This window comes from Nuphar pumila, chromosome 8, assembly GCF_984573655.1.
Source record: "Nuphar pumila chromosome 8, dmNupPumi1.hap1.1, whole genome shotgun sequence".
Lineage (NCBI taxonomy): Eukaryota > Viridiplantae > Streptophyta > Magnoliopsida > Nymphaeales > Nymphaeaceae > Nuphar > Nuphar pumila.
The window spans coordinates 64,911,947-64,928,300 of record NC_143256.1 but is presented as its reverse complement, the minus strand read 5'-3'; the positions used below and the strand labels follow the sequence as shown (position 1 = coordinate 64,928,300).

General features: G+C 43.9%; 1 protein-coding gene across 2 annotated transcripts in view; it reads left to right on the top strand.

Annotated features, from left to right (window-relative positions):
- Window positions 1–16,354, top strand: part of LOC149829956 (histone deacetylase 2-like) — a 149,387-nt gene that overhangs the window by 87,722 nt on the left and 45,311 nt on the right. Inside the window, exon 12 of one of the 2 annotated variants that reach the window (XR_016433606.1) lies at window positions 847–892. Coding sequence is in view for 1 of the 2 variants with exons in the window: in XM_090015657.1 (XP_089871783.1) it covers window positions 847–933 (87 nt within the window). In the remaining variant the exon portion in view is untranslated. Of the gene's footprint in view, window positions 1–846; window positions 934–16,354 lie in introns of those variants that run through there. The other variant, XM_090015657.1, reaches the window with a different exon arrangement.

The window sequence follows — 16,354 nt, the reverse complement described above, 5'->3', positions numbered from 1 at the left end:
GGCACGTGTCCGACACGATTTTTTTTCACAGGTTTTACAGATATCCCTAATCTTACAATGATAATGCCACTGATGGGCAAGATACACAAAGTGACTAGGCTACTAATGGGCAACAAAACATAAAGATACAAAGTGCTCAAACACAATAGCACAAGAGAGCATAAATAATAGTGATATTATTGAAGAGATGCTCTAAGAAAGGAATACATTGAGAGGGTACAAAGTCCCCTATTTACATACAAAGGGGGAGCTCAAAAGAGCTGTTGGGAGCTCCCCAACAGTTCTCATGAGCATGGACCAATATGTCCATGGTCAAACAAAAAAAAGAAAAAGTAAAAAATAAATAAAGAAAATAAAAAGTCCCCAGTGGACTGTGCTAATTACATAAATGAAAAAGATAAAAATACCCCTGATGGTTGTGACAAATTACAGCCATACACACACACACACATATATATATATATATATACATCTTAACAGGGATCTCGTGATGCGACTCACTTGGACTCAATCTGACATTGTAGATGTGTTCAGCATGGTTGATACATTAGCAATCAACCCTTGGATCGTGTTTTTATGATGAAAGTATGTACATTTGTGAGTTGATAAAATTTGAAGCACTTATGGCCATTGATTTTTGGATCACCAAAAAAGCTCATTCATGCATCAGAATCTGGGGATCCGGATGCCGGTCCTCAAAAAACAGACCATGTAGATGATAAATACAGGGTTAGATTTACCAAAAAAGAAAGATAAATAAAGGTTCAATAAGTCTTTTGTACCTACAGACGATTGTGGCAAATCTTTTCCCGCGTGTGCGTCTGAAGTGTGTACAATTTTTTGTAGGTTGCAGAAAGAGCTTTTGATCCTGAATTGATCGTTTATAATGCTGGAACAGATATCCTAGATGGAGATCCCTTGGGCAGATTAAAGGTATTTGTTTTTTCATGATTCTTCACTATATTGTATGATTTCGTGCATGTGCCCTTTTTGCAGTTTGTTTAATTGTTGAGCTAATGGTTCTTTTTTTGGAGCTTCATGGCCTCGGTATCGTTGTTAAACTGAATTTAAGATTAAAAGAAACTAACTATTGTTAATTGGTCTTATTACATGGAAGACATTTTGGAACATAGGTGTTGTATAAGAGTTTTTAGAAAAGTGTAGGAAGACCGAGAAATTGTGAAGTTGAGTTTGAGGTAATTTTTCATACTCAGAAAGGTGTCAAGAATAAAATGAGAGAGAGAGAGAGAGCAATTGCCTATAGGATCCTTTTACTTTCCTTTAAGATAGAATAACAATAAGACACCTTAAGAAATGACAAATACACTCACTTCCAGTACTTCCAACCCAAGTTGGGGTGAAAATATTGTTAGAGGGCCGATTTTTGACCCTTTGCCTCGGTTGATGCACCTAGGCAGCCGGCAAGATGGGATATATATATATATATATATATATATATATATATAGAGAGAGAGAGAGAGAGAGAGAGAGAGAGAGAGAGAGAGAGAGAGAGGAATCCATTCTCTCTCTTGGGCGGCAACTTCCTAGAGAGGAGAGGTCGTCCCTCTCTCTAGGAAGATTTCAGAGAAGGCCAAAGATGCTAACAGGAAATCTTTAATTACTTATGGTTTCTTTATGGTGGCTTAAATCACCTATTACATGACATTGAACTCCCTTCCCAATACATGAATTTCCCAAGCATAACTGAAATAAACAAGACATCCAAAAAAGATATAAACATGCTAAAAAAAGGAAACTATGACGAAGACCCTGATCTAGATCCGTGAATCCGCTCTAATCTATAACATTCCACCCCTCTTTAAAACTGCCTTGTCCTTAAGGTGAGAACTGTGGGAAACGACTAAAACACTGGTCGTCTTCTTCCCATGTGGTGGCCTCTATGCATGGCTAGGGCTCAATGCCTCTCATAGCTGGGTGCTTCCCCCCACTCAATCTGTGTACATAACTCCATCATAGACTTGTTGCTAGAGTATTCATGCTCTCGCTCTTCTAAGGAGAAAGTAATCATAGTGAGGCTGAAAAGAGCCATCTCCTCTTCATGACCACATAAGATACATAAAATTTTATCAATAAACATTTTTTCATACAAGTAGAAAAAGTTCAGAAATTTTATGGAGAGATTTTAAAAATCTCATACATCAAGATGAATGATATTTGCAAATCTCAACAATAGTTCGACTACCACAAGCAATCACCTCACTAGACCTCCAAACCTAAAAAATCAAGTGTATAAGCTATTAGAACAAGAGCATAATCACAATGCCACTAATGAGCTAAAAAACACATAAAAAGTGTGAATAACCAACATCTCTTGTCTACATAAAATGACATTTAAACAAATATATCAACTACGAGAACAAGAACATAATCACAATGCCATTAATGGGCTAAAATACACACAAAAAGTGTGAATAATCAACATCTCTTATCTACATAAGATGACACTTAAACGAATGTATCAGCTACTAGAACAAGAACATAATCACAATGTCACATATGGGAGAAACAAACACAAAAAAAGTATGAATAACCAATGGGTGCACATAACTCACCACATTTGAAAAACATCTCTTGTTTACATAAAATAACACTTAAATAAGAGGCATAATAGGAGGAAACACATGAGGTAAGAGAGGTTGTAATCAAAACAAACTAATGTCATCAAGAAGGTAAGGAAAATATTTACAAATCAAGGCAGAAATATTAAATTTTACAACTTTTCGAAACACCATGGTTTAAAAAATAGATATCTATCACAAATAAACATAATTATATCCCAGATTGCTAGCTGAGTCCGCTCCTAAGGGGGGTTTATTATGCTATGTATTTTATGATTGTAATAACCCGAAAAGGGAAAAAAAAGTTAAGTTTGGATTCGGGTCGGATCCGGACCTGGACCCGACCCGAACCCAAATGGAGGCACCGCCTCCCGTGTTTTGAAGACAGCGAGGCAGGGGTTTCAAAGAGAACCCCCGCCCCCCCTTCTTCCTCTCTCGTTCTTTCTCCCCTCTGCTTCGTCTCTCTCTCGCTGCCGCCTGCGATTGGAGACGCCGGCGATCGAAGCCGACAGGCGGCCTCCGAGCTCCGACGATCGTGCCAGTGACCTTCACCCGCGATAGCCCTCGCCGACGATGTTTCTCTACTCGACGACCCCCAGACTCGCTGCCGGCCACCTCCTTCTCTCTCTCTCTGCTGCGAAGGCGCCGACGACCCATCGCCACCGCCTTCCGCTCCGGCGACCCCAGGTACGCATCCACCTCCCCTCTTTTCTTTTCCTTCCGCCTCCTCTTCGTCTTCTTCTTCTCCGTGAGGGGTCGACCAACAGGGGGGCAGAGCCCCCTGCCGTCGCCTCTCATCGGCAGGGGGTTACCCCCTGCCTTTCTCGGGATCGACCGACAGGGGGGCTGAGCCCCTTGTCGTTGCCTGTCGTTGGTAGGGGGACTCCCCCCCTGCCTCTCTCTTTGGGTCGACTGACAGGGGGGCAAAGCCCCTGTCGTCGCCACTCGTCGGCAGGGGGACTCCCCCCCTCCCCCTTGCCTCTCGCTCTGGGTCTGCCAGGGAGGGAGGTGCTGAGCACCTCCCCTCATTTTTCCCCCTCTTCTTTTCGGCAGGCGGCAGGGCTGCCGCCTGCATCGCCTCTTCTCTTGGGCGTAGGGCTTCAGGGGAGGGGCTGCTCGTGCCTTGGATGGCACGATGGCAAGCCCCGCCTCCCCTACCTGCCTCTTGTTCAGGTAAGTCGACAGGGGCCGAGCCCCTGCCACTTAGCCGACAGGTCGACAGGGGTAAAACCCCTACCGCCTGTGAGAAGGGTTCTGACAGGGGGATTTGGGGCCCCTGCCTGCCCTTTTGTGTTCACAGGGAGGGTCGAGACCCCTCCCTGTCTCTTCTTGGTCATAGGGAGGGTCGATCCCTCCCTGTCCCTTCTTTTTCACAGGGAGGGTCGAGCCCTCCCTGTCTCCTTTTTGTCGTGCAGGGGCGGGTTCGACCCTCCCTGCCTCTGTTTGTTGCGGGGAAGGGTTCAAGCCCTCCCTGCCTACGTGCTATGCAGGGGAGGGTTTAACCCCCCTCTGCTTTCGTAATATGCAGGAGGAGGGGTCGAGCCCCCTCCTCGGTCCCTTGATGTTAGGAGAGGGGTCGAGCCCCTCCCTGCTTGTTTATTGCACAGGGAAGGGGTCAACCCCATCCTTGTTTTCGTGTTTCGCTGGGAAGGGGCCGAGACCCCCCTTCCTCCTTCTATTGTTCAGGGGAGGGCCGAGCCCTCCCTGTGTTCTGTTTCTGCTCGGCAAACAGGGGCTCATCCCCTATCCTTGTTCTTTTTGCAGGATGGAACAGGGTCGTCGCCGCTGCACTTTTTACAGAGATGGCAGAGGACCGAGTCCCCTAGCCCTCTTTGCATATTCGACAGGCAGGGTGCGGCCTCCTGCCTCCCCCTTAGTGGCTTGCAGGGAAGGGCCTCGCCTCCTTGCTCTCTTGGCAGGCACGGCGAAGCCTCCCTCGTTGTCTTCTTCGGGCAAGGGTGTGACCCCCTGCCTCCCCGTTGTTTGCTGACAGCAGGGGCTCGTGGCCTTGCCCCTGCTCCTTGCGCTTATAGCAGGTGCGCATGTGCACGATGCCCCTGCCTCGACTTCCCTTACGTCAGGACGACGACAGTGCCCCTGACCTTCTATTTTGGTATTAGCTTGCTAAGATTGTTACTTTTGCAGCTCGTGCGACGGATCCTGCTTGCGCTCTGCGACCCGAACCGTCCATCGCTTACACTCGCAGACGCCATCAAGCTTGCAACTCTCAAAGGTAGGGGAAGATTGTACAGAAGACTTGGACAATTGAATTAAGTTCAATTAACTAAAATGTATAATTAAATAAATATATATGCATATAGATATATATCATATATATTTATACGAGTACGCACTTAACTTAAGGACGCGGTTTCACGATCCTTGTCCTTTACTTTGCCGCATCACACAAAGGTTCTGCGTTGCACTCCTTCTTACAGTCCCTTACTTTGCCGTCGCGCATCGTGCAAAGGTTCTGCGTTGCACTCTTGCTTACAGTCTTTGCTTTGCCGTCGCGCATCGTGTAAAGGTTCTGCGTTGCACTCCTGCTTATAATCCTTTACCTTGCCATCGCGCTTTGCACCTAGGCTCTTGCTTTTGCATATGTGTTGGTATTGCCTTGCTATTGCAGATGACATGCAAGTTCTTGCTCTTTGCGTATGCCTTAAAGGCATCCTCGTGGAGGATGCAAGGGGCATTTACCACTCTTCCTCTTGCGACAAGAGTTCAGTTGGGAGTGTAATAACCACGATTTTTTATGCGTAAATTTGCATAATTTATGTGTTATGGGCCTGGGATCCACCTTTCGGATCCAGGATCCATATGTAAATAATATCATATTTGAAATATATATATAATATAATAAATTAATAAAAAGATTAATAAAGATATGTAAGGGATCCACAGTTGGATCCATTTGGACCCAACCTATGGATCCACTTCGCAATGGGTAGCGGGTCCAAATTTGCGGACCCTAATAACCATTGAATCTACACCGGGTCCCGGGTTCGGACCTGAGTCGCTGAAAAAGGTGCAGGATCCAACCCGATCCATGTCACCGGCCATGTATGTAAAGATGCATTTAGTTATCGGGTCTGGATATATATACCAGACCCGACCCATAGTGTATTATAAGTTTAAATACATGTTTAGGTCACGATTTCTTTAACTGAAATCGTGACAGCCGAAGTCGCTCTCTCCCTTTTCTCTCCCTCTCTATTTCTCTTCTCTTTCTCAATACAGGAACCAAAGAAAAATTTACATGGTATCAGAGCCAAGATCCAACTAAGGGTTGAAGTGGATTCCGAAGGTGCCGAAAATCAAGGTTTGAGGTTTCGCCTACGCTTTTTCTTCATTTCCTTCAGTTTTTTCCTCTACCACGATTCCCATCTCCACTTCTCGTTTCTCTTTCTGTTTTCACACCTTTTTCACGCAGCACGCAGTGAATCCCTAATATCACGTGGATTTCATTTTCACGATCTCTTCCTTTAGTGGATTCACATCTCACGTGAATCCCTAATCAGTTCACGCAGGATTCACGTGAATCCCTAATCAGTTCACATCTCACGTGAATCTTGTTTTTTTTCTATCACGATTTCAATATCCACCTCTCGTTTTTCCTTTCTGTTTTCCCAATTTTTCACGGAGTGAATCCCACGTGAATCCCTAATCTCACGTGAATTTCATTTCTACGATTTCTTCATTTAGTGGATTCACATCTCACGTGAATCCCTAATCTGTTCACGCAGGATCCAACAATTTTTTTTTTGCTGTTCAGCCTGCTGTGGGACAGAAAATCTGTTCATTCCTTTGCTCTCATTTGTTTTTTTTTTCGTATCATTCTTGTTCTGACTGTTACAAGTGGGATTCACATTGAAAACTCAGTGCTTTCTTCTGACAGTTTCTGGTCGGTCTACCTTTGAGTTACTACAGCCAAAAAAAAAAAAAAGGCCATCAGCAAACCACTCTGACCACAGACTGAGCACTCTGTCAATTTTTGTCAATACTAAAAAGGGGGTTCCCTTTCTTGTTAAAACTCCTTTTCATGGATCTTCATTCCTCTTCATCCAATCTTTCCTCAAGTTTTCTCACTCAACTCTTTTCTGAAAAGTTAACTACCTCAAACTTCTTGATTTGGAAGAGGCAAATTATTCCTTTTATAAGGAGTCAAGGTCTCTTAGGTCACCTTGATGGAACCACTCCCGTCCCACTCGAATTTGTTACGAGAGAAGAAAAAGACGACAAAGGAGTAAGTTCAATTGTGTATATGTTGAGTACCTCAACTGGAAAAGGAAAGATCAATCAATGGTTGCTTACATCACTTCCACCTTGTCCCAAGAGGTCCTTGTTGCCATCCCCGACAACTGTACTGCTCTGCAACTTTGGGAAAAATTGGTTCAAACATATTCACAAGTTTCGCAAGCGAGAATGGTTTTTCTCAAGAGGGAATTCCAGATGTTGAGAAAAGATTCCATGACCATCATGGAATATCTGAACAAGATGAAGACTATCACAGATCAACTTGCAGTCATAGGATGCGCGGTGAATGACAGCGATATGGTACAACAGACTCTGAGTGGATTGGGATCCGACTACAACATGATCGTCACTTCCCTATTATGTCTACCTGCTCTTCCTACCTTTGATGAGTTGCGAGCAAAATTAATTCAGTATGAGATGACTCTGAAAGGGTTCTCTGAGGAATCTCACGTTCACACAAATTCTCAAGAAGTTTTTGCCACAGGGGTGTCTTATGGTAGAGGACGCGGACGAGGAGGACAAGGGCGAAGTGGACATGGAGGGCGTGGTTTACTTCCCACTCCAAATATGTTAACTCATGCGCAGGGGTCAAGATCCATTCCTACCTGCTTCCTTTGTAATAAAAAGGGGCATATCAAGGCGAATTGTTGGCATAATCCAGAGAATAAAGGAAAGGGTCCACAGACAGAAAACAAAAGGAAGTTCTCAAGCACTGGAGAGATTAAAGATTTGTTGATATCTGCCTTGTCAGAGTTGAAATTGAAGCAGAGCGATGAAGGCACCTAGTTTGTCGACTCAGGGGCAGCGACTCATGTAACAGGTGATGCAGGTAAGATTTCTAATCCCATTCCTTATTTTGGAAAAAGTAAGATTGTCACTGGAGATGGATACCACCATCCTGTTTCTCATGTTGGAAAAACTGTCATTCCCATGTCACATTCCACTCTTACTCTTTCTGACGTTCTTCATGCTCCTGACATTAAGAAAAATATTGTCTCTGTCTCCAAACTTATTGATGATAATAATGCTTCAGTTGAATTCACTCCCTTCTCTGTGCAGGTCAAGGACCTTCGCAGGAGGGAAACATTCGCTGAAGGAAAGAGACGAGGCAATATGTATGTCTTTGAAGAAGCTCCTTGTCATGCTGTCCGCCCTGTCCACCTGAATTCAAAGCCTTCATTAGAGTCGTGTTCATCCTATTCTGCTAATGTTTTTAGTATTTCTGAATGTAATAAGCCATTCTTATGGCATAGTCGATTAGGACATTGTGGGGGTCATTTCATTGAGAAACTTGTATCTAATAATCTCATTCCAAAAGAAAGTCTAAATAGGGATGAGAACAGTCACAAATGTTCCAGTTGTCTTTCCTGCAAGAGTCATGTATTGCCTTTTCATTCCATTAATAAGAGAGCTTCAAAACCTTTTGAGATCATCTGTTCTGATGTATGGGGACCAACCCCAGTTGTTTCTGGATCTGGGAGCAAATACTATCTAATCTTTGTTGATAGCCATACTCGATACACTTGGATATATTTCATAAAAAATAAGTCGGAAGTCTTCTCTTTGTTTCAAAATTTTCTTTCCCTTGTCAAAAATCAATTTTCTGAGTCCATTCAATTTTTCCAATGTGATGGAGGTGGGGAATTCTCATCCCGTGATTTTATCTCTTTTCTTCAAAGTAATGAAATAGGAAGAAGGGTGTCCTGTCCTCACACCCCTCAACAAAATGAAATTGTTGAACGAAAACACAGGCATATCGTTGAAAGTGCCATGAGTATGCTTCATGACAACAATCTTCCCATCAACTTATGGACAGAAGCCTTCCATTCTGCCGTGCATGTGATAAACAGACTGCCTATGGTTATTCTGGAAAATAAGTCTCCTTATCACTGTCTTTTTGGAACTTATCCTAGTTATTATGATCTGCGTGTTTTTGGATGTGTTTGCTATGTGCATATCGATCAGTCCCTGAGAAACAAGTTTCAAGACAAAGCCCAAAAGTGCAGATTTGTAGGATATGCAGATGACTACAAAGGGTATAGGTGTTATGATCCCACCAACAAACGTATCAGAACCTCAAGAAATGTTGTCTTTGATGAACAAAATTTTGATCACGGAGCTAACACAACGAGTATGCCAACTGAAATTTACCATCCTTGGCTAAGCTCAGAACTTTTTGCTGGCTCCAATGAAACATGTTCCTCAGATTGCGTGCAACAAGAAGAAGAGGTTTTTGAGAACACTGGGACGTCGGGGTCACAGAATGCAGAGGAAGTACCGGGCAGATACAAAGACATTGTCTATTCCAGACATAGACCGACAACATCAAGCCTTTTAGATCAGGTCTCAGTCGCCAATCCCACTCCTTCTCATACCCTCGCAGTCAGAAAATCAAACCGCATACGGCATCCTATTGACAGGTGGGTTAGTTATAACAACTTCTCCTTGGACTTTCAATTGTTTTTAACTGCCATCAATAAGGATGAACAACCCATCATGTATTATCAGGCAACAACTTCTATGAAATGGGTAGAAGCCATGAATGATGAAATGCAAGCCTTGCATGAATGTGGAACATGGGAAGTTGTTCCCAGACCACCTGGCAAAAATGTTGTCCGATGCAAATGGGTCTACAAAATCAAGTACAAGCCAGATGGAACTATTGAACGATATAAAGCAAGGCTTGTAGCAAAAGGATTCACTCAAGAAGCATGGCAAGACTATGATGAGACTTTTAGTCCGGTTGTAAGAATGGGAACGATTCGAATTATCATTTCCCTGGCTGTTGAACATGGATGGAAGTTGAGTCAGCTTGATGTAAAAAATGCATTCTTACATGGGGATTTGAAGGAGGAGGTATACATGGAACAACCCCCTGGATATCAAGAACAAAATTGTAAAACCCATGTATGCAGGTTAAAAAGAGCCATCTACGGCCTGAAGCAAGCATCTCGCTCTTGGTTTGATAGCTTCTCATCTGAAATTCAGAAACATGGATTTTCACATTCCATGCTGGACCACTCATTATTTATCTTTAAAAGCCAGTCTGTGACCACTCTATTATTAATTTATGTCGATGATATTAGCATCACAGGAAACTCTGCGGACCACATTCAAGAAATAAAAGACTTATTAGGTCAAAGGTTCAAAATGAAAGACCTTGGAGTTCTACGCTATTTCCTTGGTGTAGAAGTTGACAACCAGACTCATGGATTGACACTCACTCAACACAAGTACACCGTAGATGTTCTCAGCAAGACAGGCATGAAAGACTGCAAACCTCTAGGAACTCCGAGTGTACTTCATCAAAAACTTAGCGCTCATGATGGAGATCTGTGTGATGACCCCACCAGGTATCGCAACATAATAGGAATGTTACAATACCTCACATTCACTAGACCTGATATTGTTTATTCAGTCAATCAAGTGTCTCAATTTATGCATGCACCACATACTGGACATATGGAAGCGGTCAAGAGGATCCTTAGATATCTGAAAGGGACTATTGGGGATGGATTGATATATTTAACAGAGGCTGAATATAGATCCATGGCTGCTGCCACTACCGAAGTCACATGGATCAGGCATCTTCTAACTGAAGTAGGAGAAAGGATCTCCCACACTGCCTTGCTCTGTGACAATCAAAGTGCTATCAATATGTCATTCAATCCAGTACATCACAGTCGTGCCAAACACATTGAGATCGACCAACACTTTGTGAGACAGAAGATTGAAGAAAAAGAGATTGAACCTGAGTTTGTCAGTACTGAAAGACAGGTTGCAGACATATTTACAAAAGGGTTAACCAAGGATCGCTGTTGGATGCTTAAAAGCAAGTTGTTCATGGTCCAAAACCATGATCAACTTGAGGGGGGGTAAAAAAGGTGCAGGATCCAACCCGATCCATGTATGTAAAGATGCATTTAGTTATCGGGTCTGGATATATATACCTGACCTGACCCATAGTGTATTATAAGTTTAAATACATGTTTAGGTCACGATTTCTTTAACTGAAATCGTGACAGCCGAAGTCGCTCTCTCCCTTTTCTCTCCCTCTCTATTTCTCTTCTCTTTCTCAATACAGGAACCAAAGAAAAATTTACAGTCGCGTTCCCCGTAGCAGGTAAGTATCGAAAAAAAAGAAAAGAAAAGAAAAACCTCTTAGACTCGGGTCGGACCCGACCCAGATCCGTAACCCGGTAGGGTTTTTTTTAAAAACCTGATATCGGCTGCCCTTTTTAAAAGGGGGAAAGAAAGGCAAGAATCGTGCCTAGGGCACGATTCTTGCAGATTACCGAAAGGGAAGAAAGGGGGGGGGGGTCGGTTACAACAGGCGTAACCGAACCCCGTGCCTCTCGGCAAGAGGGGGGTTTCAGCGATAAAAAGGAAGTGGAAGAGGGGGTCTCACCCTCTTTCCTCGTCTCTCTCTTTCTCTTTTCCCCCGTCTCTCTCTCTCTCCCTCTCTCTCTCGTGTGGGCGTGCATCGGAGAGGTGGAGGTCGCCGGAAAGCTGCAGCCACCAGCAGCCACCAACACCATTACCAGAGTCGGCGACCCTCCACCCGCGGCAGGCACCTCCTCCTCCCACCTAAAAAGGTAGGAACCTTGTTTTTTCTCCCTCTTCCATGTGTTTTCTCGGCTAGCTGCCGACGACACCCTCTCAAACCCCCCTGTTAACAGCCGGTGACTTCCGTGCTTTCCCGATCGTGCCTTCACGGCTGTAGGAGCAGCTAGAGCAATCAGACCGCCTCCTCATAGTAGCAGCCCCTAACGTCGAAAGAGGTACAAGTTCTCTTTTGCTTCAATTGAGAATGGGAGCATAGGTCTGTATCCCATGCGATAGTTTGGTAGGGATTAATGTTGGGAATGTGAGTTGTGTTACCAATATATTCTGAAAGGAGGTGAAGGAATCATAGTCATCCATGTGTTTGGGTTTTTCCTCTTGCATGTAAAAGGGATGCCTTAATGTGTTGGTTTGTTTTCATCGATACCTATATGAGTGAGCTTTTACATGATCTATGTTTCCGGTTCTAATGTCCAACTGAATGAGCATCTGTTTATTAACGGGCGTATGTATTATGTTTTTCTGGTGAATTCCATCTAGATAAATCTCTGCATGTTTAATAGTCATTTGATGTTGCTTTGAAATCTCTATAGTCTTAATAAGTATTGGAATAGGCTCAACACTTGCTATATACAGAAGTCTGGAAATTTTAATGACTAATTTCTGAAAGTACATATTCATTCATTTGTGTTATGTTTTGAGGTTAATGAACTCTGTGGGAAACAACTAAGATAAATTGCAGACATGCTGAATGGTACACTCTTGTGATCAGATACCAATTATAAAAGCAAATTTTAATTGTTAGTATGTGTAAAACCCAGTGAAAAAAAAAGAAAAAAAAAAACGGACCCGGGACGGGTCTGGACCCGACCCGGATCCATACCCGAGCGAGCCCCAGCCCGTCGAACGGGCTTTCAGGGGCTGGCAAGGAGCGGCATAGATGGGGCCGCCCACCCCCTGCGCCCTCTACAAACGGAGCGAGAGAGGGGGAGGAGAGGCGTTCGAGCCTCTCCTCCGACTCTCTCTCGTCTCTCTCCCCTCTGTCTCTGCTCTCCCTCCCCGATTCCATCTCTCTCTCTCTCTCTCTCTCGCTCTCGTCGCTGAACCGACGCCGACGAGCTCTCTCCGTCGAGGCAGCCCGGCGACCTCCCACCTCCCCAGGCGACCTCTCTCCCTCCGGCAACCCAGGTAACCCCCCATTCTTCTCCTCTCATCCCCCCCCCTTTCTTCTTCTGTGTTCGCAGGAAGGCCGGCACCCTGCCGTGCCTTCCTCTTCATTTTTCCGACAGGCAAGGGGGCTCCGCCCCCCTTGCCTTCATCTCCTTTAGTAGGCAGGGGGCTCCGCACCCTGCCCTTTTTGCTGTTCCGACAAGGGCCATCGGCCCTTGCCCTTCTCTTTCAGGCAGGGGCCGATGGCCCCTGTCCCGTGTTTTGTCGAGCAAAGCTCGGTAGGGGCCATTTGGCCCCTGCCTCCTCCTTTGGAAAGCCGCAGGGGACCTTTGGCCCCTGCGCTCCCTCTCTCTCTGCTCATTTTCCGGCAGGGGCCGATGGCCCCTGCCCTTTCTCTTTCTGGTAGGGGCCGATGGCCCCTGCCCTTAAAAACTAGGCAGGAGCCTTCGGCCCCTGCCCCTCTTTTTATAAACCCGGCAGGGGCCGATGGCCCCTGCCCTCCTTTAAATATCTGGCAGGGGCCGATGGCCCCTGCACCTGTTTTCTTTTGCGGCATGGGTCATTGGACCCTACCTCGTTCTATTTCAAGTCAGCAGGGACCGTTGATCCCTGCCTTGTTTTGCAGAAAAGCCGAAACCCTAGTCCTTTGTTGCTGTTTTCCTCATTCACTTAAATGCATACTTATAACGTACCTTTGCAGCTTACGCAACGGAGCCCGTTCGCGCCCCGCGAACTGAACCGACGATTACTTACGCTCGTAGACGACCTCTTTCTCGCAATACCCCGAGGTAGGGGAAATTGCACAAGGACTTAAATAACTGAAGCTAGCTTAAATAATTAAAGACCGAAAGAACAAAAATATATATTTATATACGTATAAGTATATAAGTATGCTTTTAGCTCAAGGACGCGGTTTCACGATCCTTGTCCTTTATTTATGCACTTTCCTGCTTTCTGTCTTTAATTTGCCGCCGCGCTTTGTGCCCAGGCTTTTATTTACGCATTTTTCTGCTTTTTGTCTTTAATTTGCCATCGCGCTTTGCGCCCATGCTATTACTTTTGTATTTCCTGCTTTCTGTCTTTAGCTCAAGGACGCGGTTTCGCGATCCTTGTCCTTTGCTTTCGCATTACTTGTTCTATGTTTGCCGTCGCGCTTTGCGCCCAGGCTTTTGCTTTCACATTTGCTGCTTTCTGTCTTAAAAACTTGCAACCTCGATGGATGAAAGAAGTCCTTTTATATCAAACATACGGTTTTGCAAACAAATGTTGATTTTGAAGCATCACAGTGGGTCATCCTGAATCAAGCATTCAGAAGGAGTAGTTCCTCTACTCTAGTTCGCTTTTCTGACATAGCTCAAGATTACCCAACATCCGGGACTCGAGCAAGCTTGTGAGCGTAATTTTCTCATGCGAAATCCACATTTACCGTTTATCGTTATCAATGTCAAATTTGTATTGCATGTTGACATTACGATAACGAATGTGAGATTCGAGAAAATCACATGTCATAAGATGGCACATGGTATCGGTCATTTCAAAAGTTTAGAATGATGATATTTTATCTTTCCAAATCATGTTGTTGAGGCTCCTATTGAGAACCTAGAACCCTTCCTCGTAACGTGCTCATAGACATGCATGACATGCGAGTAATACGACGGATGTTGAGACGGTCATTCGACCTCGACCAGTGCTATGAGCACATTGGTAAACCACATTACAGATTAATTGATTATCGCCTTCACATGTAAGATGCTCGATTGGGTCAAAAGACCAGAGCATGTAGAATGGGTCGTTGGTTAAGTAACCCCTGACACACCCATTCGTTTTCTTGTTGTCTCTCAAGGGAGAGGACAGATTGGTACACACACTTCGATGGACAGGTTGTTAACAACCATTCTACGAGCAAAGACTCGGTGTCCCCAGTCATCGGAGTTAGGGGATGAGACTACCAGATATTATCCTAGGTGGTAGATCTTTTGGACTTCTGCAGAAGTAGGATGCATCCGTAGCCACAAACGCCTTTGGGGGATCCTCTCTCGGCTAACGGCCGTCCCCTTAGGAACGGACTCAACTAGCTTTTCGGGTTACTCAAAATACATTGAATAATAAACGCCCGAACTAGTCTCAGTTGTTTCTACGAGTCGCGTTTGCGCGTACCCGCAGTCTAGTTAATGATGAAACATAAAGTAACTTGTGCACTCCACTTGATGAATCATAGAATTGTGTTTTATGCTCAGTGATTTCAATTCATTATTAAATGTTTTGTTACATCGTGCAACATGTGCTAGTTAGACTTTTACTTATGCTAATAAACTGCTCATGTTAGTTCAGTAACTGTTTAATTACTCGTCAACAACAACAACAACTACGCCTTCATCCCAAAACAATTGGGGTCAGCGATATGAACCAAAAAAAGAAATTCATTTTGGGTCTTCCACATGAATCCTTTTCCTTCAATCATTTCTATCCAATGCCATGTCCTCGGTGAGGTTCAAAGCATTCATATCCTTTGCTATCATCTCCATCCAAGTCTTCCTAGGCCTACCCCGACCTCTTTTAACTAATATATTTTCCCATTTCTCCAACCTTCTAACTGGAGCATCATTAGGCCTTCGCCGAATATGTCCAAACCACCGTAAACGATTCTCTCGCATCTTATTTTCAATGGGTGCAACACCTACCTTCTTACGTATCTCCTCGTTCCGAATCTTATCTTTTATTGTATTTCCACACATCCATCTAAGCATCTGCATCTCAGCTACATTCATTTTTTGAATATGATGTCTCTTGGCAGCCCAACATTCCGTACCATATAGTAAAGCGGGCCTAATAGTCGTCCTATAAAACTTTCCCTTCAACCGCAATGGCATTCTACGATCGCACAGCACTCCAGTTGCACTTTTCCATTTCATCCACCCAACCTTTATCCTATGATTTACATCTCCATCAATTTCTCCATACTTTTGAATGATGGATCCCAAATATTTGAAACAATCATTCACCGGTATTTCTTGCTCACCAAGCTTCACTACACTCCCATCACTACTTCGTTGCTTACTAAACCGACATTCCATATATTTAGTCTTACTCTTACTCAACTTAAAACCTCTAGCTTCCAATGTCTGTCTCCATAATTCTAACTTAGCATTAACCCCAGCTCTAGACTCATCAATCAAAACAATATCATCAGCAAACAACATACACCACGGTACATTTTCTTGAATTGATCTCGTAAGTTCATCCATCACTATCGCAAATAGAAAAAGGCTTAAAGCAGATCCTTGATGTAACCCAACCGTTATCGGAAAATTGGTTGTCACCCCTCCACAAGTGCGGACATTGGTTACTACTCCTTCATACATATCTTTAATTATACTAATGTACTTGAGAGAAACACCTTTCTTCATCATTGCTCACCAGAGAACGTCCCTAGGTACTCTATCGTATGCCTTCTCTAAATCAATAAAAACCATATGCAAATCTTTGTTCCTCTCTCTATATCTTTCAATAAGTTGTCTAAGAAGATGTATAGCTTCCATAGTTGATCTTCCAGGCATAAAACCAAATTGATTCTCCGATATCATGACAACCTTCCTCAACCTAGACTCAATCACCCTCTCCCAAAGTTTCATAGTATGACTCATGAGTTTTATACCACGATAGTTTGTGCAATCTTGTATATCACCCTTATTCTTATATAAAGGCACCAAAGTACTCTTCCTCCACTCATTAGGCATCTTATTTGTTCGCCAAATCAAGTTAAAAAGATTTGTCAACCATTCTAA